This window comes from Aedes aegypti, chromosome 3 (assembly GCF_002204515.2).
Source record: "Aedes aegypti strain LVP_AGWG chromosome 3, AaegL5.0 Primary Assembly, whole genome shotgun sequence".
Taxonomy (NCBI): domain Eukaryota; kingdom Metazoa; phylum Arthropoda; class Insecta; order Diptera; family Culicidae; genus Aedes; species Aedes aegypti.
In genome coordinates this window covers 155616947-155643592 of record NC_035109.1, presented here as the reverse complement: position 1 = coordinate 155643592, position 26646 = coordinate 155616947, and the positions used below count along the sequence as shown (strand labels likewise).

General features: G+C 38.6%; 3 protein-coding genes across 12 annotated transcripts in view; 1 reads left to right on the top strand and 2 right to left on the bottom strand.

The window, feature by feature from the left end:
• Positions 1-7290, top strand: part of LOC5572317 (USP6 N-terminal-like protein) — a 70504-nt gene extending 63214 nt beyond the window's left edge. For all 8 annotated transcript variants that reach the window (XM_021853426.1, XM_021853427.1, XM_021853423.1 and 5 more), the window contains one exon: positions 6506-7290. In XM_021853426.1, the coding sequence (XP_021709118.1) occupies positions 6506-6831 (326 nt within the window). In that variant the 3' untranslated portion in view covers positions 6832-7290. The remainder of the gene's footprint in view (positions 1-6505) is intronic.
• A 23-nt stretch (positions 7291-7313) lies between these two features.
• Positions 7314-13640, bottom strand: LOC5572315 (EF-hand domain-containing family member C2). The gene is made up of 6 exons (XM_001653955.2): positions 13260-13640; positions 12659-13200; positions 8791-9304; positions 8402-8731; positions 7701-8338; positions 7314-7635 (listed from the first exon to the last, which is right to left on the bottom strand). The coding sequence occupies exons 1-6, from the start codon at positions 13308-13310 to the stop codon at positions 7422-7424; spliced, it is 2289 nt and encodes a 762-aa protein (XP_001654005.2). The 5' UTR covers positions 13311-13640; the 3' UTR covers positions 7314-7421.
• Positions 13641-16934: 3294 nt separating this feature from the next.
• LOC5572316 (thioredoxin, mitochondrial) lies at positions 16935-22691 on the bottom strand. 3 transcript variants are annotated; one of them, XM_001653956.2, is made up of 3 exons: positions 22534-22691; positions 22210-22341; positions 16935-17457 (listed from the first exon to the last, which is right to left on the bottom strand). In XM_001653956.2, exons 2-3 carry the CDS (start codon positions 22327-22329, stop codon positions 17167-17169), a joined length of 411 nt encoding a protein of 136 aa, XP_001654006.1. In that variant the 5' UTR covers positions 22330-22341; positions 22534-22691; the 3' UTR covers positions 16935-17166. The 3 variants fall into 3 exon arrangements, with proteins under 3 accessions (XP_001654006.1, XP_001654007.1, XP_021707285.1); XM_001653957.2 differs by having other exon boundaries at positions 22519-22689; XM_021851593.1 differs by lacking the exon at positions 22534-22691 and adding an exon at positions 22471-22489.
• Between the last annotated feature and the right edge of the window lie 3955 nt (positions 22692-26646).

Genomic DNA, 26646 nt, shown 5'->3' with positions numbered 1-26646 from the left:
AAGTCTAATTGTTTTTAGTTCGAAATTTCAGACTTACCTATTTTTTTGTAATAAACTTACTCCACAAAGACACCGTGTACTGCGATATGTCAAACTTGGGTACCTTTTGTACTACCGAGGGACCAAATGCAGTACTAGAAGTGGTACCCAATCTGAGCCCGAGTGTGACCGAACTGGTTCTTACGTATATATGGTGCCGAATATAGAGGATGTATATCCTCGAGACTATGTTGAAGCATTTAATGAAGGCTCAAGTGACATAAGCCAAGCGGAGCCACATGTGGAGAAGTGAGGAAATATGATTTTATATTTTGCGATAGAAACAAAATTTTCTGTATGTGAGATAGTGAGAAAATTTATGAGTAAGTGAAAGAATGAGTAAGCTAGAGAGTTCATAAGATGAGTAAGCTAGAGAGTTAATAAGATTTAGTAAAGTTGATAAATTTCTATGTCGACATTTGTAGCTGCAGACTTGACATAAACTCATATGTTTTTTCAAGTTTGTATCTTTTCAATCTATAGACTTCATTTGCAAATTCATGAAGATTGATATGTCGCAAGCTAGGTTTCAGAATCGCATAATTAATGGCCTTCTTAATAAATAAATAAATAAATAAATAAATTAAATCATGAACTTAGATGTGCCGCAAGCCATGCACTTGAAATTAAAGTGGTTACTGATTTTTTAAGTTGGGTTACCTCAGTACTCTCCGTGATCAATCCTGAATAATATATTTGAAATTAAAATAAACCTCGATGGGTTTTAATGGATATTGTTACAATAAGTGGGAGTTCACGGTACCATTGGATGATATTCGTATTACATTTCTAAAGCTTTGCAGATGTCTAGAGGCTTGGTAATAATAAATGTTAAAAACAGATGAAAAACAGCACCAGTGGATCCAGTAGATATTGTCAATCATGTCATCAGAGTCATTTAAAATTCATACGACAACCAATAAGCTCATAAACAACTGTTTTCGCATACAACGGAATTTTATGATCAAGTATAGATATATTAAAAACATTTTGTTTGATTAATAAGTCAAGCTGTATACCGAAACTTTTGCCCACTACTTCAGTGTGTTCTGAAGACCTGAAGATTAAAAATCTTCATAGTAGGGTAACGGTCGTATTTTGGACCCCTTAAGGAAGTGATTTTAGTTTTTTGTTCCAATTAATTGATTGCACAGCGTAACCAAGTCAAATAATATGCCAAAATGTAGAGAAAAATTTCTTCTACGAGATAAAAATGCCCATACGGTCATGTAGGATCCAAAAAACGTCAAAAATAATTGAATTGTGATGCACTGTTTTTCATTATTTTGGACACACCAATACATTTTGGACCCTCAAAGTATATATTTTGGACCACCGGCATTTTTTATCGTTTGGCGACAGAGTCCACGACACTGGTTGTATAATATGCTTGCCCATAGTCTAATCAATCGATTGACAATGGAAAACCGATGTACAGTATTGGACAAAACATTTGCAACTTTTTCGATTTTCCATACAAAATGACCAACTTTGGTAAGCTATATCTTAGTTATTTATAGACCGATTTGAATGAAATTTTGACAGAACATCAGACATAACTTGAATTTTAACATATATTTTTGAGTAATTTTTCCAATCACAAGTTCAAAAGCAGTTACGGTTTGACTAAAGTCAATTTTTTGACGATTTTTTATAAATGACATAACTAAACATATTTAAGGAATAGCTTCATCAGCAGCATCAGCAAAGTTGTAGATTTTAACGTGGTGAACAAGTTTGCTGAAGACAGTTTTTGTGTAGGGCTATCAGATTTTGAGATAAATAGTTTTGAATTTTTCGTCGAAAATTACACTTCAGAAAAACCGTTATAATTTATAAACCCGTGGTTGGAAAAATCACTCAAAAATATATGTTAAAATTTAAGTTATATCTGATGTTCTGTGAAAATTTCATTCAAATCGGACGATAAATAACTGCGATCTAGCTTACCAAAGTTGGTCATTTTGTATGGAAAATCGAAAAAGTTGCAAATGTTTTGTCCAATACTGTAATTCTTCGCTTTTAGTTCAGAAATATAAAAAAGTTTTTGTTTACATTTGAAACATTTGTGACGGCTTCAATTTCTGTGTGTAACGTGTTGCAACGGTTGCATGAATGAACCGATTAAATTAAATTAATTTCAGATAAAATAAACACTTAGTCTATATACAAACGGTTGAAGCAAGTGCGGAATAATCCTATCTTTCCAAATGGCATGCGAATTGAGTTGGTCTTTCGATTAAAACTGGGAAATTTGCAGGAAAATGGCCCAGGGGGTCCAAAATATATAGGGATCCAAAATATATAGGGGTCCAAAATATATTGGTTACCCTAGTACACATTCCGAGCCATATGAAGCTTTATGGGTAGGAATGAGAATGTTTCACAAGGATTAGGTGAGTATGGACTATAGTTGATTTTGTACATCATAAGGACATGAACTCCAGAATGATTTGGATGACTTCCAATATCCAATATCTTGTCAAAATTTGTGGGCACGTCTGTTAAGGCTTAATATGTGCTTTAAAGCACTAAACTTAGATATCACTCGCATAAAATATTTTATGAACCTGTGTAGATAATGGCCACAATTTCAGAATGTTCTGGAGGCCTTAACGTTGTTCTAGGTTATATATTTCTAAATTCCCTGGTTTATCGTAACTTATTACAAATAACTAGTCTGTCCACTTTTTGTATGAAAACATTTCATTTCCAAATGATAAATGAGTTCTAAAAGGAAGTTTATGTGATTTTTACCCCACCCCACCAGAGATGTTCTGGAATAACTTTGTCAGCAATACGCTACAACACTCATGAAACTACAACTAACAGTGAAGCAATCCTCAAAATTTCATTAAATAATATTGAGTTGTGTTCAAATAGCAATTTGAATTTTGTATGCCAGCCCTGTAGCCTATGGGATGAATTATTTTGATCCTAGGCTAGTTCTTCCGGGGACCACTTAAGCAAAGACCGAAGACGAAATAAAAACCTCTATGTGCCTTGCCAAAAAGTTGACGGCACATAAGGCAATAGAGCAAAGTAGTAATCCTTTATAAAGGATCACTAGAGCAAAGTATAGAATGCCGTGCAGAGCCCCATAGTAGTTTTAGCCTGTTGTTTTTTGCCATTTCATCACGCTAGAGTGCCTATACACAAGAGTGGCGACATGGTCGTCATGTTCCAGTTTTGACAGGTCTTCTGCATGATTGGAACGCGGATTTGTATGGAAAGGACATTATACAGCTGTTTTTTTTTGACATTGACGCCACTCTTATTTCAATCCACTCTGCATCACGCCAATCTGTCATGAAACAGCCTACTTTCCTCCATTGAATTATGCAGTGTGTAAATTTACGACTCGTGCTGTAAAAATCATCATTCTGCAACTTGTTCCGTAACGCTTTTTCATTACGCAACTTTTTTAAGTTGTGTAATGAATCATACACAACTGTTTTCAAAAATTGTGAAATAATGATGAATGCATGCCGATGTTAAGGACCAATGCTCAAGTTCACTAATTTGACGTTTGAGCGGTGCCGAATTCGCTCGTTGCCATGGTCACGTTAATAACATGACACCGCTCAAGCGTCAAATAGTGAACTCGTGCATTAGTCCATGGACCGATGCACGAGTTCATTTATTTGACGTTTAAGCGGTGCCGAATTTACTGGTTTCCATGGTCGCATATATAACACGGCACCGCTAAAACATCAAATCTCGATTACTTTTTCAAATCGACGTAAGTAACTTTCATACGGTTTTGAGAAAATTAATTAGAAAGAATCACAACCTGTTTTCTGAAACAGTTTTTAAATGAATCAGCTTTTTAACATTTTTTCGCCGTGTACATCGCTTAAATTTTGCATACAATCAGCTCGCGTTCAAATTCTAGGTAGTTTCTATTATTTCCCACACAAATAATTATAACAAAATGATAAGCCGTTTCATTCAGTTACTTTCGACGTTTTTCTACCAGTGTGAAATCGGCTCAAGTAGTGTTTTGTTTTGATTCGTGGTTAAGTCACTTTGTCTCTCCATACAACGGAGCGGTGAAAGTAGCGGTTAGGTTATGAAAGTTGAAATTCTTACTTACGTCGTTTTGTAATTCCAAAATTAATCTTCAAGAATTCAACCAGTATATTCTTCTGATGTTTCAAAACCCGGGAGGTATTTCAGAAGTAACTCCTAATATATTTTCTGATGAAACTTGTTTAAGTTTTAAAGTAGGTAACCCTAGATGAACTACCATAAGGTTCTCTGAAAGATGTCTTGAACTGTTGAGGATGTCTTCGAGAATTTCGTAGACAAATTGCAAGATAATCAAAAATATTCATGTATTGCAATGCAAGAATTTCTTGAAAATTATCAAAGGAGTAATCTTTAGATAAAATGTTGAGGAGAAATTCCTTAGGCTTTAATTGCCTATAACTTGACCATTAATTAACTGTGCGAGAAATAATAGTCACCAAGATGATGTGTTGAAAGAAAAACAAGCTTTTCACCCTCATTCTTGTTTACTGCAGATCCACCATTCGATCGAATCTTATTCGTTGGAATCCATGGCCCACCTGATTTCGCTGACGTAAACGGGAATGCAAAACGGATTTCGATCGAAATAGCATTCGAACGTAAGCAAGAAAATGGTGATTATAAAGAGTAATGTTTGCGTACAATAACATATCCTTGAAATATGTAAACTTTTTGAAGAAAAAAACAGATGTTTGAAAACCGATAAAGAGTTAGAACTTAATTAATAATGATTTAAAATATGGGAAAATTATTCAAATCACGCTAGCATAATGTAAAACCATCATAGATTGAAAGTATGAATGTATTTTGTACCATATTTTAACCGGTCAAACTACAATTTTGGTCTAGAACACCCCGTTTGTTATGATATCTTTGTAATTTTTGCACCAGTACCTCAAAATACATTCATTTTCCACGTATTTTATCGATCACTCCGTTTCTAGGAAAATTGAAAACAAACAGACGTCATTTCGTCTTCGAAAATTGATTTGAATCCGCTAAATCTAGTCTAGTAACCTTTGATAATGGACATATCGACATACGGAGAGAAAATCGGGAATGAAAATCATCGAGATAAGGAGGATATCCCGATATGGAGAGTGCAAACACAGACAAACAGACGTCACACTCTCATCATTGTCCATCGACCACCTTTTTAACGGTCGATTCAAAAATATGGTAGGTGGCCAATCCGCCACCCGCAGCGCTCGCATCGTTTTTGTTCGCGTTTGACGTTTGCACACTACCGCCATCTGTTGGCCCGTCGGCCAAATACAATAATTTTAGCATTGGGCGCACATGTCCGCGTGACTATGATTTTGATCGAGATTTGTTCTATGTGTTACGTCTGTTTTTCTGTGGTGCAAATGTATGCAGAATGAAGGAACCCAACAAACCTTCGACATAGGAGATGGAGATGTAGAACATCGAGATGTGGAGAGTCGACTGTATTTCAGAACAACATGTAAAATGAGTTTCTTCATCATATATAAAACTGGTTTTTTGATGGACGACTTGCAGGCTAAGTAGGTAAAACTCAAATTACTCTTGTGCATTTTGCAAATGCATTAAATTGGCAATGAAATACTATTTGTGGAGTAAAAACACTCAACACCTTTTAAGATTGGTCGATTTGGTACTAAAATACATAATTAAAATCATATTTCAAAAACAATATATATATCTTCAAATTTAGTTTAGTAGGTACGTCACAAAATTGAAAATATAGTACCAAAAAATCAATAGTTTATCAATTTAGCGGATTCGGTGTTCGTTACTGGGGCAACTACCCCCATTTTCTGGAGGAAATCCTTTGGAAAAAATCATATGGTGAAAATTCTGAAGATATTCGACTAAGCATCCCTTGAGACACCGCTGGAAGCTATTATAGGTAGTGATCCTTTATAAAGGGTATAAAGTTTCACTAATTATGGGAGATTTGGTGGAGGCATTTCTGACAGTAATTTTCTGTAGAAGTCCCTGAAAGCATAGCGGAAGAAATATCCGTTAGAAGAATTCTTGAAGCCTTTCCGAGGCATCTGAGAAAAAATGCCTAAAAAACTTGTAAAATACTTACGTGATAGTCTTTGAAGGTTTCTCTGAAACCTCTACAATTTGGAAGCAGAATTCTTTGCATGACGAATCAGGAAAATAGTGAGCCTAGCGACCCTTTTGGTTGAAATAGAGATTTTCCGTTAACTATAGACTTTTTAGAGACTAGTATGACACAAGGACCACCGTTATGTAGGATGCTCCATCCAAGTTGTTGACTCACAATGTTGCAGCCCTGTAGAATCTGTCAACACTACATTATTATAAATCAAAATGTTTCACCTTAATGAAAACAGTTTAAAAGATACCAATTGTGATGAAGTCCTGATTTGCTCGAGAGAAGAACGTTTTGAATCAAACCTACACATTTCCGTTATTGCAGAATACGACGACGGCAGCATAACTAAACATTCGCTGACCGGAACGTCCGTTACCTCGACCAACGATGTCAGTATTACTTCCTACGAGCGTACCTGTGATATATTCCAGTTGCAACAAAACGGCGGTAGCACGGCCGCCATTCTGAACAGTGCAGAGCTGGACGACGACAATGTCAGTATCATATCGTTACAGACCTTGGACGGGGTGTGTGATCTTCAGGGCTCGGGTGAGCAGTCATTAGCCGTAGTATCGAAAGCAGATGCAACTGCCAATATTGACGAGGACGACGATGATGATGACATCACCGAGAAACAACTCTCTAATTGAAGGTAAGTTTCGAACGGTTGCGTTAGACACTAACGGGATAACCTAGAAAAAGGTTATAGCGACAATCAACCGTCCCATGATCCGAACATATGAACGGACACTGCCAGCCAATAGCCTCACCATTTTTGACGCCCGGTTTTCGACAAACTCTAATCAATAGCAATAACTTTTACCCAAAAATGAGTGTGCATTTTTTTCACACTCACACAGCTCAGATCAGTTAGAACAGAATCTGTTGTTGATCAAACATCGGACTGGAGAGCAATTCATCTCATAGGTATTTAATCGGATTTTTCTGTAACAGAAATTATGGAATTGTAGGTATGTAGCCTAAGGTTTTACTGCGATTAGGTGTTTTTGTTGGCAATCATACAGATGTGTTGTGGTTTTGGTAAACGTGAGTATTGAGCTAGATATCATTTGGAAAATAAACGATACTTAATTACTATGTACTTAAAATTAGAACGAATATTGCATTCCGCTGATGTATCACTGCAAATTTATTTCTCTTAAGTTTAAGTTTTTTTCAAATCAAAATCTTCACCTAGAGTTTTACCTACCTAGACCAGGTCTTAAAGCAAATTACTCGATCAAGATGTTTGAGCAGTCAGATTTGTCTCTAGATCGATACTGCTCAATAGTTTGTCCCAATCGACCAAATTTCCCGTGACACGATACGGCGTAAAGTAGCAGACGTCGTGCTTTATGTTGAGTGGCTGCAGCGGCTTACATGGCGTCTCCATCGGGTTCAACATGTTTAGGAAATCCCTAATTTCGATATCTCCGCGATCGTTTCGGTTTAAACTAAAAAAATGAAGTTGAATGTATTGACATAACCTGCTCACTGTGAAATTCTCTTAGACACTTACACTTCCAACATAGCATCGATCAATGCGTTATCCAGCGGTATTCTACATGCTTTTACGGTTACCACTATGTTCCGTGGACTCATCCATTCATCTGCTGTTGGATCCAAATGGTACATGTGCTCTTTAGTTCGTTCCAGATCATTCCAGAGCTGTCTCGTCAGTTCTCCATGTATGGCGGATCGCACCAGTTCTTTGTCGCAGTTAAAGTGTTTCTTCGATTCCGCTGAAAACTGTCGGCACAGGGTGACGATTTCTTGTTCTACAATCTGATCTCCCAACAACTCCAGCAGCATATCTCGCAGAGCGTCGTACGTAACGGTGGCCACACTTCGACCGTCCACTTTTTTGTGCTCGACTTTCGCCATATGCTTGGCAACGTATTCTTTGTAGATCGGCCGCAAGGCATTCCGAATTTTCAAAACTATTTTGGAAACGTTTGATAGTGGGAACTCCTCGCAATGTGTTTCCATGAATGATAAAGCGTAGATGTCGGCGTTTGTAACGTGGAATTTGTGGTCCTGCAGAATGACCGTTGCGCCAAGATAGAAGTCCTGTGCAGTAAAGTATTGAGGTCTGGCAGGTGTAAAAATATCTTGATTTGGTAAGAGGATCCGCTGGCGCTTCATGAATTCACCTCCCTGAAATTATGTTTCTCATAAACTTAGTGATCAGGTTAGTGATCAACCAAGAGGTCTACTTACCATAAACCCAGAATTTCTTATCATCAGCTCGTACACCGAAACCGTATCGTCACTCAAATAGTACGTGATCACGAAGAACCGGTCATTATTTTCCTTAATATTTGAAATCATTCGAGCTCCAAAGCGTAGATTACACCGATCGTACACTACAAACTTGCGGAAATCGATCTTCGGTGGCGTTGGTTCGACCGTAACGCAGTTTCCTTCCGAATCTTCATGCGATCCCCATCCATTGTAAGGTGGCAGTTGACGTTCTCTGCGATAGCGACGTTCAAACTCGTTCTTCGTTACACTATAGCCTGGTATGGGTGTGAAGTCTTCGATTCCGTACTAGAATTAAGCATTTGCATTTGAATAACCCTTTGAAACTCCGAGATAGTTGATCTTACCTTAGTTCTATAGTAATCACTTGTAGAGTAATCGCACCCCGTCAAGATCACTCGTCTGCCATAGACGTTTATTGTCTTTCCTATGGCAAGGTCAGAATCTTTATAGTAATTATCATCGACCCTACCAATTCCCACACAGTCCGTCAGGTATCGACCTCCTTTCAGACCACCTCCAATCACATTCAACACCGTCACCGGTGTACTCTCGCCCATCACCGGTAAACGCTCGAATTGCTTCGGAAGGCGTCCTCTCCGTAGAAACATGCCGTTCGAGTCGCGTCCAGAGTTCAGTGGCAGCTTTTCTTTGATTTCGAACGTATCATCACTCAAATGGTACAGCACTTCTAGCTCGTGTACATCGCCGAACAGACTGGATCGGTCATCCCAGAACCCTTGGAAGCGTAGAACCTTACGATCGAATTCCAAAAATTTACCCAAGGTGTCTATCTTGTAGGCTGGTCTTTTGGCTAACTTTGCGGCGTCCTGTTTCTTGCGCAGTTCAGTGCTGGGATCGCTGTAAAGGAAAAAAATGATGTGATGGTAAGGTGATTCAGTCGCGTTTTTCTAACACACCCAAGTTACCAAAAAAATCGACTTCGCAAGGAAAAATACACTTTTCAGATACTAAAATTAACGGTACATTTTCACTGTTCAAAGCAAGGTTTTTATAATGACAGGTTTACCGATCTAAGCAGTCAGTGGGTGCGCGGTGTGATTAGCAACGGGGAAGGTGGAAGTGACAGCTGGCGGGTTTGTGAACACTGTTTTTCACTCTAGTGTTTCAGCGTTTCTATGGGGTTGTTATGGAATGTTTATTCCAACAAACACGATAACAGTGAAGTGAAAATTGTCTCGGGCATTGATAAGCCTTTTTGTCGCGAATCAAATTTTCGGCGTTAATGTAGCATTCGGGTGTTTTGACTCGCAGAAGAAGATGATTTCATGGAGCACAATATCTTCCAAAATACAGAAAGGTAAAGGATGGACTGTTAAGTGTTATCCCGAACCTGAAAGGTGGTAAAGAATCGCCGGTGATGTGTACCCTATGAGTCTAAAGGAACATTAATACGTATTTTGCGCCTGATAATCCGTGAATTATGAAGCGATTTAGTGAAATTAAACCGAAAACTAGTCAAGCTATGTGCCTGATAAGCGAAATATGCCGAATAAGTAATTTATATGAGACGTTGTTTCTATGTGCTGTAGGGAACAAAACAAACTTGCTGGCTGTCGTTTGGCATTTCAAAATGACTGAATGGTAAATCTGACATATTGGACTACCTCCCTTTTAGATACCTTAGTTCAAAGGGCTAAGATCGTTTAAGTTTCAAGTCACACCTCAAAACTTCTGGAAAAAATCTACAAGAATCGTTAATTTTCCATAAAGCATAGGTTCCCAATCTTTTCGGTCAGTTTAAGTTTTCTAGATAAAAACAGTGATATAAAAGCTTTCTGTAGAGCAAAGTTAGGGGATTACGGGCCCTATTTTATAAGTCGAGTCGATCAAAAAGTACTCGACTGGAGTCACTGTCGACCAAAAACTTCGCTCGACTCAGCTCGGTCACTCGAGTTTATCGACAGTTGTCACTCTAAGTGACTTGATTACTATGGGAGTCGACGGATGACATCTGAAATATGCAGGGTTACTTTGATCGACAGTGACTGTAGGCGAGTCACATGGATTCGCTCGATTTACAAAATAGATCCCTACATTTTATAAATCTTCTAATGTTTAATTATAAATTCCTAAATACTTCTCAAAATACGTCTATAAATTTATAGATAAATGTACCCTGAGTGACAAAAATAAGTATCCAAATACTGTTCTTCCATACAGAATGCCTTAGTTTGGACGTCTGTGGGCTCTATTTTATAAGTCGAGTCGATCAAAATGACTCGACTGGAGTCACTGTCGACCAAAAATTTCACTCGACTCGGCTCTGTCACTCGAGTTTATCGACAGTTGTCGTTCTATGTGACTGGATCAGTATGGGAGTCGACAGGTGACATCTGAAATATGCATGCTTACTTTGATCGACAGTGACGACAGACGAGTCACATGAATCCGCTCGATTTACAAAATAGACCCCTGTATCTCAGCTTCTGATATATAGGGGTCTATTTTGTAATTCGAGCGAATTCCCTATGGGGCCTATTTTATAAGTCGAGTCGATCAAAAACGACTCGACTGGAGTCACTGTCGACCAAACATTTCGCTCGACTTGGCTCTTTCACTCGAGTTTATCGAGGGTTGTCACTCTATGTGACTGGATTACTATGGGAGTCGATGGGTGACATCTGAAATATGCATGCTTACTTTGATCGACATTGACTTCAGACGAGTCACGTGAATTTACAATTTACAATATATACCTTATAGAGAATAATGGATCATTGAAGGTAGTTTTTGCGAGTGCTCACCGCATCAAAACAAAGGAGCCACTGTATATGGGATTTAACATTGTGACAGCATTGCTGTTCTGTCAAACACACAAGGCTACGGTGGCGCTATCTATGCTTTCCATAGCGGCCGTTTTGGTTATTTTAATGATCCATTAGATTGGTAGCGATCCGCAGCGGTTCGAAATCAACCAGAGCTGCGTATGGTATGCGATTATTCGATTATATAAACACATATAAATATAACACATCTTCAGATATTCGCCCCCATTCCTCGTTTACTGCAGATCCAACATTCGATCGATTTGCTCGAATCCAGGACCCACTTATTTTGCTGGCGTAAACGAGAATGCAAAACGGTTTTCAAGAGCATTCGAAGGTAAACAAGAATAAATTTGATTATCCGAACTATTCCCAAAGAATATGTCTACCATTCCTACAAGAAGTACGTTTAGGGTCACACTTAGGGATTCCTCCATCAATTTTACTAGTGATTCATACAGAAATTTATCTAGGATTTTCTTAAGAAATGCTTGATGGAATTCTCCCTGATTTTCCTCTAGCAAATCGTTTAGCAGTCCAAGGCTGATACCTTCAATATTTTTCACATGTGTTGTTGTAGAAAATCTTGCAATTTCTTTTAGAATTTTCTTCACAAATTATTCTATTGATTTCGCCATTTCTTCTTCAAGATAATCCTACAAGAATTTAACTAAGAGCTTAAGCAATGGACAGGATGTTGACTACCTGAAAAAACCTGGAATGTCAGGAAATGCCAGGGAATTCAATTTTTGACCTGCAAAGTCAGAGAAAGTAAGGGAATTTCACTAGAGGTCAAGGAAATAAATCTAAAGCATTAAAATAGTTTATTGTCTGCAAAGTTATGAGTTAGGCCATCTAAGCAATACTATAGGTAATAATCTTGATATTCAATGTAAAAACGATTAATGGAAAAATGGCTAATCAATCTTTCAAAATATCAGTACACCATTGAGAAAACGCTTTTATGCATAAGGGAGTAAACTGTACTTTACTACCTATACTTATTCTCAGAATCCAAAATTTTATGAAATGTTAAGCATCAACAGTGCTCTCTGAACAATTTTTTTGTAGTTGACGTAGTTTGCTTTATTGATATTTAGATCTAAAGTTTCCTAGATCAAACCATTTTCTTCTCTTCAAACTTCCGATCAATGTTACCCCGCTGATCACTGATACCCCGGATTACGGTACTTAGTCACTAGAAGCCGTACATCATACAGATAAGAGAGCAGTGCTAGTTTTAGTGAATTGACGGAGAGGCATCGTTCTTGAGTTGTCTACAGATTTTCCCCTTTTTAAAAAGTAATGCGCAACATTTGTAAAAAAGTAAAAATAACGATTGTTCCATTTGAAAACCAGGTTCCCAGAATTTCTTCCGAATGTTAGTACGAAATATTAAACCCCATTAAAATAGCATCATACTCACATAGGAGGTTCGACGGATTCCTGCACCGATATCCCCAGGCGGTTGAGAAACTTTCGTGTAAACTCATCACATCCGGTAATAGTGTACACGCGATCAAACAGCTGCACCGTGTGATTGATGTTCAAATCCAGCAGGGAAGTGAACTCTCCATCGTAAGGCGGCGGCCGGGGAATCCGTTGGCGCGTTACCAGGCAACCCTGCGGAATGCCGGAATTCATGGTGCGGGGTTCGCTCACCTGCATGGTATCGTCCTCCAGGTAGTACAGGATCTTCACCTTCCTAATCTGGTAGGGAATTCTGTCCACTTCGGTCAGCGTTTCCTGGAAGAATCCGTGGAAGCAGAGGACTTTTCGGTCGTATGTCAACCAGGATGGAAGGAGGGGTCCTTGGCGCGGAGGATACAGCGATGGAAGGCAGTACTCGGGACCATCGGTTGGGGAGTATTGCTTTCCACCGATTCCAGGTCGTTTCCGGTCAGCGAGCATGCAGATGTTGCGCCATCGATCGAAGTGATGCGATTTGTTGAACTTCGTTTGGCTGATCTGGATTAATGAGCTACAGGATTGAAAATTCCGTTGAAGATTAGGATTCTCCTACTTACATCTGGGAAAGAATTTCCTGGGAGAAACGGAAGTCCCGAACAGCGAAGCATGGCTTAAGTTCGTTGTTTGACACAATGAGTATTTTTATTCAGAATATATTTTATTAATTTCATTAAACTATGTGAACTTGAAACTGGAAATGTTTACTCAGCCAGTATCAACAAAACAGAAGCGATTTCCTTGGTTACCTCTGGTATCCCGGATTCCTACGCATCATGCGTAACTATTTCCCTTCTTGGTTTAATGCGCATGTCTCTTGGCATGTCTGCTTTCAAATTTCAAAACCCCCCAAACTATGAACGCATTGGCCTATGCGCTTTTTAAAAAATGTTTTTTATATCCTTCATTAGTATCATTCTAAACATTACATTATTTTTTTATATCTAGACGTTCTGTGTTAGAAAACACTGTTATCCTAATTTAGTTAGAAAAAATAATGATTTATTATTGCTGTGTGCGTTTGAAATGCAAATATCAAATGCGGGAACACCAAACGCGGTAAGATTTTTCACAAGAAATGCGATGTCAAAGATGGATTTTTCTTGCTAGGGTGGCGGTGATTTATGTAATCGTTGCTAGGTGTCCTTTGATTGTTTTGTGTTACCGCATTTGGAGGACGTTTAGACAAGATTTGCATCTCAAATGCAAACAGAAATAGCATTTTGTTAACAACATATTACAATTCATTTGCCGTAGCAGTTCAGAATGTTTACAAGTGAGTTGATTTCACCTGTTTATGAGAGAAAAAATAAACGCTTTCAAGTAGCTTAACCTAACTTAACGTATAAAGCCTGATTTGCTGCTGAACAGGAATCGCTAAAGAGTTTTCTCGCCGATTCCTTGCAGAAATTTTCTACAGCGACTCCCGTTTGAACTGACAGCTCTTTTCAACAGCGTACTGCGATCAGAAAAAAGCGCTTCCTTGATCGATTCCTTACAGGAATTTCCCATGCATCAAGATAGGCCAAGAAATTACTTCCCAAGTAACATTGATAGCTAAACAACAGCTTATTCAGCTAGAATGATGCTTGTATAGCCTCGTTTCAGATGAATAAGCTGTTATTCAGCTACTAATGTTACCTAGGTTGTCAGCAGCGAATTAGGCTTAAAGCCTAGCGGTAAGGGATTCTATAGAGAATGTAGCAAAATAACTGGGAAGAGGGAAAGGATTCATTATGATATCAATATATAAAATTTGTATTGATCTGCCTTAAACATAATGTTTCCAAACATTGTCAGAATGCATATTCTTCGAATTATATGTAAGCTGCAATTATTTAAAATATTACCAACACATTTCTTTCACACCATTTTTGCATATGCTTCTCTAGACATCTGATATGGAGTGATTCGTGGAGGAATTTATAAAGCAATCCATAAAAATATTTAATTCCTGGAGTAGTTTTTGAACCAAAAATGAAGAGTGAATAAATTTTTAAATGTTATTTATAGAAGAATCCTGTGATTATCATTCGGAAAAAATGGAGTTATTTCTTGAACCTAAAAGAATACTTGTTGGAGTTTTTGGAGAAATTTTTCAAGAGGTTTAAAAATAAATTTCAAATTCTTAGTAAATCTGATTTTTTTCAAAAACTCCAAAAAAAATCTCTGGAAAATACTTAGATGAATCTCTGGTGAACTTTTCTGGAGAATCGTAGGGAAACAATAAATTATATCTAAGAAATCGTTGAAGAAATTATTCGAGAAATATTTGTGTATTTTCGTAGAACATTATTTTAAAGAACAAGGAACTTTATAGAAATGGTAGAATTCTATAAACATTTATCAGTTAGGCATTTTTGAAAAACAAAAAAAAATTAAATATTTTTGAGAGAGAGTTTGAAAGATTGTGGGATGTTGCTGCTTGATTTTAGAGACATTTAAAAAAAATAATTATCTGTGAAAAAAATGCTGATAGATCTGTGGAGAATTTCTTTGAGAAATCATGAATAACATTTTCCCAATTGATTTATTTGTAATTGCTCATAAAATTCTTGCGGAATACTACGAGGAATTCTTAGAGTAGTACCTGGAAGAATCATTTTTGTTTGTAGGAAGTCTGGATAATTTTTGCTGCGATTTTTTCAAACAATCTTGTAGAGAAACTTGGAAAAACTATTGGCGAAATCTCTGAAGAATTCGTGGAATGAATCTTTGCTTGATTATCTTGAAGATGCTTTTGGTGAGACTCCCAGAATTGTTTGTACTATTTTTTTAAGCAATCCTCAGTAATTCCTGAAAGTTCTTAACAAATTATCAATGAACAAAACTGGAGGATACTCTAAAAAAATATTTGGAATTTATCTATATAAATAAAAATGGAGTGGTGTTTGTATGTCACGAAATGGCTTCAGAACGGAACAGCCGATTTGCACAATTCTTTTACTACTGTCTTCTTTAAGGGTTCCGACGTGTTCGTGTGAAATAAAAGTATGGGAAAGTTTTCCGGAAAATTCGGTAAAGCTGGAGAAAACTTATATGCCATTTTGTATGGGAGGTTTCGTGGCATTTTTTATCAGCCTACTTGATGGCAAGACGAAGTTTTCCGGGACCACTAGTATGTAATAAATACGTAGAGGACCTTCCAAGAATAATGATTAAAAGAATTTCTAAAACATTCTATGGTGGAATTTTTCAAGAGATTTTCAAGCATTTCGATAAACATTTTTCGAAAAAAATTCTGATGAGATCAGAAAGTCTGGGAATGATTTACCGTGAGATTCCCAGGACAAACTCATTACAAACTGGTAAATGAGTTCAATGGAAAGTAAGAAAATAATTCATGAAGAAATTCCGGTAGAAATTCTCAGATGAATCTCTTCGAAGCACATGGTTGAATACTTGAAAAAATCGTAGAAGAATCAGTGAGTTTTTTAATAGCTAGAATTCTTGAAGGACTTTTGACTGGATTACAAAAAGAATGAATCTTTTCCGTAGCGAAAATTGAAATTTACAAATACCACTAATGTGTCGCGAAATGAGACAAAAAACACAAAACAAAAAAATAAAATCAATTAAAACCGATAAAACAACGAAATTTGTGAAAATCTTGATTATTGGGACCGACATTACTTCTGTAAAACAAGTATTTGCCAGACACCCCCCCGCCCCAGGGCCCCCTCCAGAAAAAATCCTAGCTACGCCGATGTTTGACAGATAACTTTGGATTATTCTAACAATGTATATTGGAAAATTAAAGTTTTTCATTTTACATTCAAGCTTTCATGCCTAACACTGTCGAATGATTTTTCTATGTCCAGAAGAGCAAGACCAGTAAAATGGCCTTCAGATTTGTTGGAATGAATCAAATTTGTTACACGTAAAAGTTGATGAGTGGTCGAATGTCCATGGCGGAATCCGAACTGTTAATTGGCAAAAAATAAATTTTCATTGATGTGGACCTTTTCAAAAAGTATACTGATGAAAGAAAGCAAACTGATTGGACGATAGCTAGAAGCTTCTGCCGGCTTTTTGTCTGGTTTTAAAATTGGTATAAACATTTTTCCTTTTTTTCAGGAAAAAATGCTAATTGAAAACATCTTTGCACTTGATTATGATATTTTGATTTTATAAGTAGTCAAAAAACACGAAATATCTGTAAATTGTGGCCTGTCATCTGTTAACATCTATTAAAATTTATTTCGGAATGAGCTAAGTGGTACAAAACACCGAAATTCATCGTAATATCCTAGATTTATTGACATATTAGTGGTAACGAATTAAAGTTTAGCACAATGGTTCGCATTGCCATCAATTTATTGTACATAAATAGCATCACACAATTGGTGTCTTTCCTGTCCTGTGAATCGTCCACCCCAGCACAGCTTGTTCCCTGTCCAACCGCCTTTGGTCACGGTTTTCTCGCTAGCAGAGGTCCCATTTCACCCCGCGTTCTCTGCTGGGTCGTTACTGTTGCTTTTTCCGGGCGAGTTTCCCTATCAGGCTCTCGATCATGTTGGCGTCCACCAGCCCGATGAATTTGTCCACCACGACCCCGTTCCGGAATGCTAACACTGCGGGCACTGCTTTCACCTCGAAAGTTTGCACTAGTTCGGCATTGTCGTCCACGTTTACTATGGCTAGGTCGATTTCCTCCGATGGTTCCAGCATTTTGGTCATTTGAGGCGTCAGTATCTTGCACGGATCGCACCACTCCGCGTGGAAGTTCACGATCACGGGATTGTCACTGTTGATGACCTGGGACAAGAAGAGAAAAGAAAATAAGGTAATTTCTATATAAAATGCTTATTGTATCAAAGTTAAGTTAAGTCCCTGTCCTTCGGTTCAGAAAGGGTATGGGCGCGTTCTGCCAACTCGGTCGAGGCAGATATCTCGTGTACCCTTGGCCTCAGACTCTCATCTCCCCGGAACCACCTTACGGTATTTTTTCGGGGAGGGGCCAGTTCATATAGCACAACACATTTAGCAGAAGTAGCCTAGGCAAACTGCTTCTTCTAGCCGACTTAAACAATGTTACAAGGGGCCAGCCTCCACAGGGCTAATCCTCTGCAGCCAACTCATGCAATTTTAACATAATGTGAGTGACAGCCGTAGTTACTACATTCCAGCACTCGGCATCCGCACACATTCCCTCTATTATATTGTCGGAGGAAGTGTAGCGAGCATGCGATCTCTCCCTACAATGAAACGGTCGCAATCAGACACGACATGCTCCGCTGTTTCTTCCACACCAGCACAATTGGGGTACGCATTAGATTCTGAGTGCCCGAACCTATGCAGGTACTGTCTATAGCAACCATGTCCTTACTGAAACTGCGTCAGGTGGAAGTTCACTTCCCCATGGTTTCTTCCATACCCATCTGACACATTTGATGTCAGCCTATAGGTCCATCTACCTTTAGTGGAGTCATCCCATTCCTGATGCCAATTTCTGAGCGTTTCCTCTTTACACGCGTTGCGGACTCCTCTGCACCACTTTGGTTGATTGATTGCACATCTTTCTTGATGATGAGCCCGATGGGCATCATCCCAGCTATGATGCACACGGCTTCTTTAGATACCGTTCGGTATGCACTTGCTACTCTTAAGCACATTATCCTGTACGTGCTTTCCAACCGCTCTAGGTTTCTGCTCGTTCTAAGCGCTTTTGTCCTCCATACCTTAGTATGGATAGCGCCACGCTTGCCAGTAGCTTGCGTTTGCTGGCAATTACAGTAGAGCTGTTAGACATCATCCTCGAAAGCGCCGCTATAGCCGTAGATGCCCTTTTACAGGCATATTCAACGTGGCTAGCGAAGCTGAGCTTGTCATCGATCATTACCTCAAGATGCTTAAGGGATCGCTTGGACTCTATGGTGCAATTGCCTACCGAGATAAGCGCCCGTTGCTCGGACTTGCGGTTGTTTATCACCTCCACCTCAGTCTTGTGACGGGCCAGTCCTAGTTTCCTAGACTTCATCCATTCCTCAACTGCTGTCAACTCTACTTCCTCCATCGATTCACCATAGACCACTAGGGTAATATCGTCGGCGAAGCCAACAATTTTAGCATCCGTCGGAAGGGGCAGCCTCAGTACGTCATCGTACATCGCATTCCATAACAGCGGGCCCAGGATTGAACCTTGAGGTACTCCCGCGGTAATTCGAACGCTTTTCTGCCCCTCCTCTGTGTCATACAGTACAATTCTACCATCAAAATAGCTTTCTAGAAGCGTACATAACTGTACCGATACCTTACGCTGTTGAACGCATTCTTTACATCCAGAGTGACAACCGCGCAGTAACGGATGCCGCTTCTTTTATGCTCGATTGCCACCTCAGCTGTCTGTACCACCGACTGGATAGCATCCTGAGTAGATTTACCTTTCCTGAATTCAAACTGGTTGTTGGACAGGCCGTCCGCACCATCCGTATACGGTACTAACCTGTTGAGGATCAACCTCTCCAATTACTTGCCCGTCGTATCTAGTAGACAGATAGGTCTATACGCCTAGTGGTATCCCCGCCACCATACATCCGGGAAGATTCCTTGATCTATGCAGCGTTGCATCGTGGTTCTGAACATGTCCAAATCCGCATTCACTGCCACTTTTAAGGCAACATTCGGGATACCGTCGGGTCCCGGTGCCTTGTTTGATGCGAATGATCTCACGACTCCTGCCAGCTCTTCGTTTGTCACCGTCGTCACTTCTTTTCCTCATTTGCCGCATACAACGCTGGGGGTCATCAGCTTGTGGGATGATGCCGGAAGAATACATCGATTATCGATCGCAGCAACCCGGGCGAGCCATTACCACTCTGTAGGCGTCACCCCACGGACTCGAATTGGCACTCTGGCATATACTATCAAAGCATGCCCGTTTTCGAATCTTGAGCCAACTTTGCCTCTTTGAAGCTGCACCGCGTTCATCTCTTTGTGCATCTGTGCGTGCGCGTTGCAGATTGCCCGAAGGCGGATTGCTCATAGATTTGCAATTGATTCGCACCACCAATATACCGGCGGCCTGTTCTCTCTAGGAGGGGCTTTTCTCGGCATAGAAGCATCACACGCTTCTGATATCACAGCAACTAGCTCTTCACCGTTTAGGTCCAGAGTGTTCCGTTCGCGCCTCAGGGCTTCATTGAATACTTCGCCGTCGAAGCGTGCTGTTTTCCAACCTCGGGACCGGCTTGGGCCGAGTTACATCGCGCCGCCTTCCGCCCACCTGGTTTTATACTATAGCGAATCGATTGATGATCGCTATGAGTATAACCGTCATCAATGTGGTATCAAAAAGGTTAGGATTATAAAACATCACGTCGATAATCGATTCTTCACCATTGCTGCGGATGATCCTGTCGATCATGTGGGAAAATTCCTCGATCGACCACCTTGGGGGCGCGTAACATCTGCAATAGAACACGCCGTTGATTTTTGCTATCGCAAAACCGTCATTTGAGCTAGAGACTACTTCTTGGATAGGATATCGTCCTGTCGTCCCTATAGCTGCTAGCTGTTGAGACCTGTTCGCCACCCAGTTCCCGTTGTTGGCTGGTATACGGTATGGGTCCGATAGTAATACCACGAGTTTCCGAGACTGCCTGCCAAAGCAGCTGCTGGGCTGCATCACAGTGGTTTAAATTTAACTGTGTTACTTCCGTTTTGGCTGCTTTGATACTCCGTTTGTGTCCGCCCGTTAAATGTCCGTTGTCTGCTCTGTCAACACATTACGCACTAAGCGATTTGCTCACAATCACTTGCCCTATGGCCTTCGGTGCCGCACTTTCTGCACATCTTACTTCTGTCGGGACCGCTGCAATTTCACGACTTATGGCCCTTTCCGAAACACTTGAGGCAAACTTAAGTAGGCTGTTGTATGCTCAGCCGGCAAACCGACCAGCCTTTTTTGAGTATGCCCAAGTTCTTCGTTTTGTTGGCCTCTGCAACCGGCAGCCTGATGCTGCCACCTGGGTGCACTGCGGGCCCTTTCTAAAGTGGATGGCCTTACTGGCTACGTCGATGTCAAACTGCTCTTTGACGGCAGTCGAGACCTCCGCTGCATCGGTGACTTCATCCAGGTTTTTACACTGGAGAGTCGCTTCATTCGCTAGGATCATTTCAGTAAGCCTCATGCTCTGCACATTTGCGCCCAATGGCGATAACTTCTCCGTGTCTTCAAAACCTCTGCTCCTTCGTTTTGATAACGAGGGCCTCGCCTAAGTTCCTACGTTTCACTGTATGGCGGCATCCATTTATTACGTAACGCTAAAATTGTAAATTTTCGACCCCCTCCCCCCGTCTGCAACGCTTTTTGTATGAAAAATTTCAAATTTTTGTATGAGCCGTAACGCTTGAGCCCCCTAGAGCGTTACGTAATTGGTGGATGGCGCCTATTCGGTTTAGGATTTTCCTTGGGCTCCGTTATTGATATTGTGTGGCAAGATCAAAATTACTTTATGCCCTGAGAAGCCTAGAAAATTTCAAACTCGAATAGTTCATTGACCCGATCAACGATAGAACAAGTCATAGACTGTCGGTGTCCAAGTAGTGCACAACCCTACTATGAAATCATGCGAGTCAAGTACTTAGCTCTCTGTTGAACTGATCGTTTATATTACTGTGTGCGTTTGAAATGCAAATATCAAATGCGGGAACACCAAATGCGGTAAGATTTTTCACAAGAAAGGAGAAGTCAAAGTTTGATTTTCTTTGCTAGGTTGGCGCTGATATGGATCATGGTTGCTAAGTATCCTTTGATTGCTTTGTGTTACCGCATTTGAAGCTCAGTTAATCACGGTTTGCACGTCAAACGCAAACAGCAATATTTAAATCAGGTGTTCATGTGACCGTAAGATTAGCAATGGCCGCTATAGCTGCATGGTTGGTTAGATATGGTTATCATTGTATGGTACAGAACGGTTTACAACACGTGTCTGCGAAATGTGGAGTGGAGTCAATGTCATGGCTTACCTTATTTACAATGCATGTGGAAAACAAACTTAAAATTGGAAATATTCAAAGATATTTTTAGTATCACATAAATGAATTGTCCAGAATAATAGTTATAAATACTAAAGTAATTTCATCTTCTTAATTAATCTGCACTTCATTTTTGAAGTAGTTGCAATCGCTTTAGCAACACGTTCATTATCTAATATATCTTCATCAAATTCAAGTGTAATTCATATTCTTATCTGAAGAAGATAATAGACAATTGAAACACATAAAAATGATATGTCTTCTTTAATCTCTTCCCTTCCGTACAGTAGTTCAGATCTTGCGTGAGTGATCGCGAAACATGTTCCGAAATTCGATGACGCATTTTGGCGACCTCTCTTTATCTTTATCAATCATTCTCACTCACGTAAGAAGAAAACGAGTTTTGCTACTCTCGGCAAAATAACCGTTTCTAGTGTTGCGTACGAATACGCATGTTTATAAACATACCTAGTACGAAAACAGACGATCAAAAATATATGACCGGTTTCGTTCTCAGTCGAGTACACGTACCTTCTGGTCGAATTCATAGTGGTCCTTTATGACGAATTGCTTGTTGGCGACGGCCGAGAATGAGAAGGTTTTCCTGATGAAGCGTTGGCCTAGCAGTGGATTACGAATCATTCGCAGCATTCTAATGTCGATCTGCAAAAAAAAACAGCTCATCGTCAAATCGTCATAAATATTGAATTCACGAACTGAAATATTTGGTATATATGTTATGTAAATCAAATTTGTTTGTTTCGTTGTACGACGACCCTTCTGGGTACTCACCCTAGTTTTCAAAAAACTAACGAACAAAAATTATGCTTATGTACTTACATCGCCAGAAATTACCTAATCATGCACTACAGTAAGGGAAGAAACTAAGAAACCACCAAAATTTTGCACCAAATTCACAGATTACATTGAATTACGATATTTGTTTCTGCAGTGTTTTGACTCGCTCATGATATATGTGTCATCATCTTACGCTATGTGACAGCGATGGTTGTTCATTCAAGTTCCGCCAGATGGCGTTCCGATTTCGAACTTGATTTGACTTTTGAGTTCGACACTCTTCATATGTATGCTATCAACGTTGAATTTGAACTGGTGATAGTGCTTTAACATACAACATTCAAATGCGATTTTAAGTATAGGGTTTCTAATGGGAATTTCGAATGCATGTTTAGTTGGAAAATTTAATTTATCATATTTTTCCATTTAAGTTTTCATTCTAATAGGATAAGTTTGAAATCTTTCGTAAAAGTAGTTTCCCCATTTCTATGTTTGGAAAATATCAAGAAACCGAATAAAAATCTCATTAAATCAAATTGATACAAATTACATGGCATGTACAATTAAGAGTTATTTATGCAACAAGCTGCAAAATGGAGGCTGTTAAACAACTAAAATCTAGGCAATATGTATTCTCAACCAATGTTGTTTTAAAAGTTTTAATTTCACTAGTTGCGGAATGATGATTATTACAGCACGAGTCGTACGACGAGGCCTAAAATAATTGAAACACCGAATTTAGTACTGAACCATTTAATTCCACTAGAGTTTGTATCCTTTCACATACACTCCCGTGCATAAGTTTGGGTTCACCACCTAAAAAACATACAAAAGTGTTCAGTCCATATCTCTGTGATTACACGTCCAATTAAAACTCTCTAAGCCGCATTCGAAAGGCAGAGTTATTCTTACTTCGTATGTATTTTTCCAAAAACATTATTTAAACTTTGTATACTAAATTTTTACTTAAAGTTTTGACATTTTGCAAAAAACACACTGAAAAAACATACCTCAACATTAGATTGGCCAAAATTTTAAAACAAGGTGGCATAAAAATGATAATCTTATATTCTTTGAAAAGCACTCATGAAATTTTTGCGGAAAAATCTGAAAACTATTCAAAATCAATGAAACAGTCATTCAAGTCATCGAGCAAAAGTTTGGGTTCACCCCTCAGTATGGTGTATTGTGCAAAAGTTTGGGTTCAAATGCGACTTAAAGAGTTTCAATTACACGTGTAATCACAGAGATATGGTATGTTTTTTTGGGGGTGAACCCAAACTTATGCACGGGAGTGTGTACGCATATTTCGACCTCAACTGTAAGGCCGCCTTCAGTGTCGTGTACTAGACGACTACCATTAATACCAAAAAAGTTACCAAATAGTGATTGAAATGTGACTTCATAACTACAAACAATCCAAGTTGAGAAACGAAAATATAGTCTGTATAACTAAAAATATTAACAGTAGGCTTGTTATGTAAAATTAAAAATGCAATTGCCACAGACAAGCAGACATCACACTTGCATCACTGTCCATTGACCATCTTTTTATCGGTTGATTCGATACTTGGTAGGGTGTCAATCCGCCAGTCGAAGCGCTTTTTGTTCTGTTTGACGTGTACACACTACCGCCACCTGTTAGTCATTCATTGGCTTTTATAGTAATTTTAGCATTGGGCGTTCTCTCGAGTATGATTTTGATCGTGATTTGCTCTAAGTGTTACATCTGTTTGTCTGTGATGTTACCACCTTTTTCGAAACATGCTTTTAACGTATAGAGATTACTTTACCGAATTGCAATAGATGTAACACATCATCAAGGGACAGAGTGTGTAAAACAATCTATTAAATCTTGTATGGGCGCATAAAAGCTAAGCAGCAGAGATAGGCACACGAAACCTCTTTAAATCTTAAATTCCAGTCAGTAGAGAAAATATAGAAATTTAAAATTCATCAACTGTTTGCGTTTCACATGCAAATCTTGTCTGAATAGGGTAATGACTGTTTATTTTGTTCTTAACCGCTAACAGTTGGCGCCAGCGGCAAAAATTACAGACAACAACCTTTCGAACATTCAGTTACTCTTAACGGCCGCCGAGCGGCGACACTGATGTTTGTATTTCACTCATTGATCTCGCTATGCTGGATTCTCAAATTTCTCAAAGTTCCAACACAAGCGCATGGAAGAATGGTAGTTAAGAACTGTCAAAACGTATGGAAAATAATAAAAAACTTAAATTAAGGTACCGCGGGGTAAGTGGGTAAATGGGGTAAGTGAAAATAATTTGCATAATTTACTAAATATGTGAATTAACGTTTTAAACACATGTGTAAACCTTCGAGGCCATTCAGAACATTACGATAGGTAAGAGATTCCTGAGATTTTTCAACCATTATTGCATAATAGAACGAAAGATTGTTAACCTGTTAAATATAACTCCGTAACAAGTTGGCGGCGTGCAATCTTAGGGGCCGTCCATAAATGACGTAGCATTTTTCACTGATTTTTTACACCCCCCTCCCTCCTCGTAGCATTTCATCACAAATGTTGATACCCCCCCTTGGAAAATACGTAGCATATCAAGCACTCCCCCCCCCCCCTCTCTATAATTTTTTATTTGATTTCCTCAACAAACGAAATGAAAATCAGAAATTTAATAATAACTCGTGAAACGTCAGGATAATCTGACGAATAATAGTTTGATATACCGGGGCGCTACGAAGTCATTTTTTTTCTATTTTTATTACGAGATTTAAGATAACCTTTTCGTCATGAGTGACTTTCTCGGGAATTGGATTCGATCCCAGGATCTCGGCGTGAGAGGCATCAGTTCTAACTACTACACCAGGCACTCCACAACCAAAAGTCATTTGGAAAACAGTTTTAAACAGACTTATTTCCTGTTTGAGTAACATAATTTTGCTTTGCAGTTTCATATAGGTTCAATTTAATTTGTAGTACTTTTGCTGATGATAGCATGAAAACATAAAACAAGTTTACAGCTAAAAACAATGTGAAAATTGAGTGGTTTAGATAATTACCAGGGAAATTTCGATAACATTAATAACACTCATTATTCTCCAGGATATTCCACCAAGAACGATGATAACAACACAAATCGATGAGTTGCTTGGGCGGAGATGTTCTACGACATTGAATACATTATCTCACTGAATACATAACTTTTTTTTCTGTGATAATATGAATATTTACCTAAATAAGCATATTTTATTTTTTTGAAAAAATGAAGCTCCAACATAAAATAAGTATAACACTTAAACGGTTCATTCTATGTCTTGATAACAAATTAAAAACCTTTTTTTTCATGTCAATAAAGCATTGTTTTATAGTTAACTTTACATTGTTTGTTCATCAATTGATAAATTTAGACACGAATATAATATCATATTCACATTTGTTCTCAAAGCTGTCTAAAATTTATTTGATTGCATATATTACGGAAATTGAAAATTTTATAAAAAAATTAATGTTAGTATATGATTTTTTTGAAGCTGAGACATCATATTAAAACCCGCTTAAAAACTCGAACAAAAAAAGTGATAAATTACTGTTTGTAAATGATTTTTTTCATAGTTTCAATTTTTACCGACATGATTCAAAATGCTACGTCCACTAGTTGGGACCCCTCCCTCCCCCTCGTCACACATCGTCACAAATTCGTGAACACCCCCCTCCCCCTAAAATGCTACGTCATTTATGGACGACCCCTTATTTTAATATTTTCAGCGGAAAAAAGTTGCGGAAAATAATTTTCTGTACCACTTCTAAGTTGTCCCCTCTGACAGTTTTAAACTGCAATAAAAAAAGTTTCAGAATTAATTCGACATAGAACTAAAAACAACTAAATTGAAACACCGTCAATTTTCCAATCACGTGGGGCAAGTGAAAAGTTTCTTATTAGAGATTGAATTTGTGTTTTCTCCTTAGGTAGCTATAAGAATACAAGGTTCGCAATTATCATAGCACGACAGAATGTGCTGATAATTCAAGAAACACTATACTCAAAGTGTTAAAAGCTATTATCATGGAACTTCTCTAAAAAGGGTTGCAAATATTACGATATTAATATGTTTACTTTGGACAGCCGATTAAAAGGAAGTCGTTGATTGAAAACTTCCAATATAAGAGAACGCACGTAAATCTCG

Bases quoted from the DNA above. Each gene is read 5' to 3' on its own strand.
- LOC5572315 (XM_001653955.2), bottom strand. From the start codon at position 13,310: ATGCTTCGCTGTTCGGGACTTCCGTTTCTCCCAGGAAATTCTTTCCCA. The intron at 9,305-12,658 runs GTGAGTATGATG...TTTCCTTTACAG, and splicing joins GAATCCGTCGAACCTCCTAT to CGATCCCAGCACTGAACTGC. The intron at 8,339-8,401 runs GTAAGTAGACCT...ACATAATTTCAG, and splicing joins TAAGAAATTCTGGGTTTATG to GGAGGTGAATTCATGAAGCG.
- LOC5572316 (XM_001653956.2), bottom strand. From the start codon at position 22,329: ATGCTGCGAATGATTCGTAATCCACTGCTAGGCCAACGCTTCATCAGG. The intron at 17,458-22,209 runs GTACGTGTACTC...TTCTTGTCCCAG, and splicing joins ACTATGAATTCGACCAGAAG to GTCATCAACAGTGACAATCC.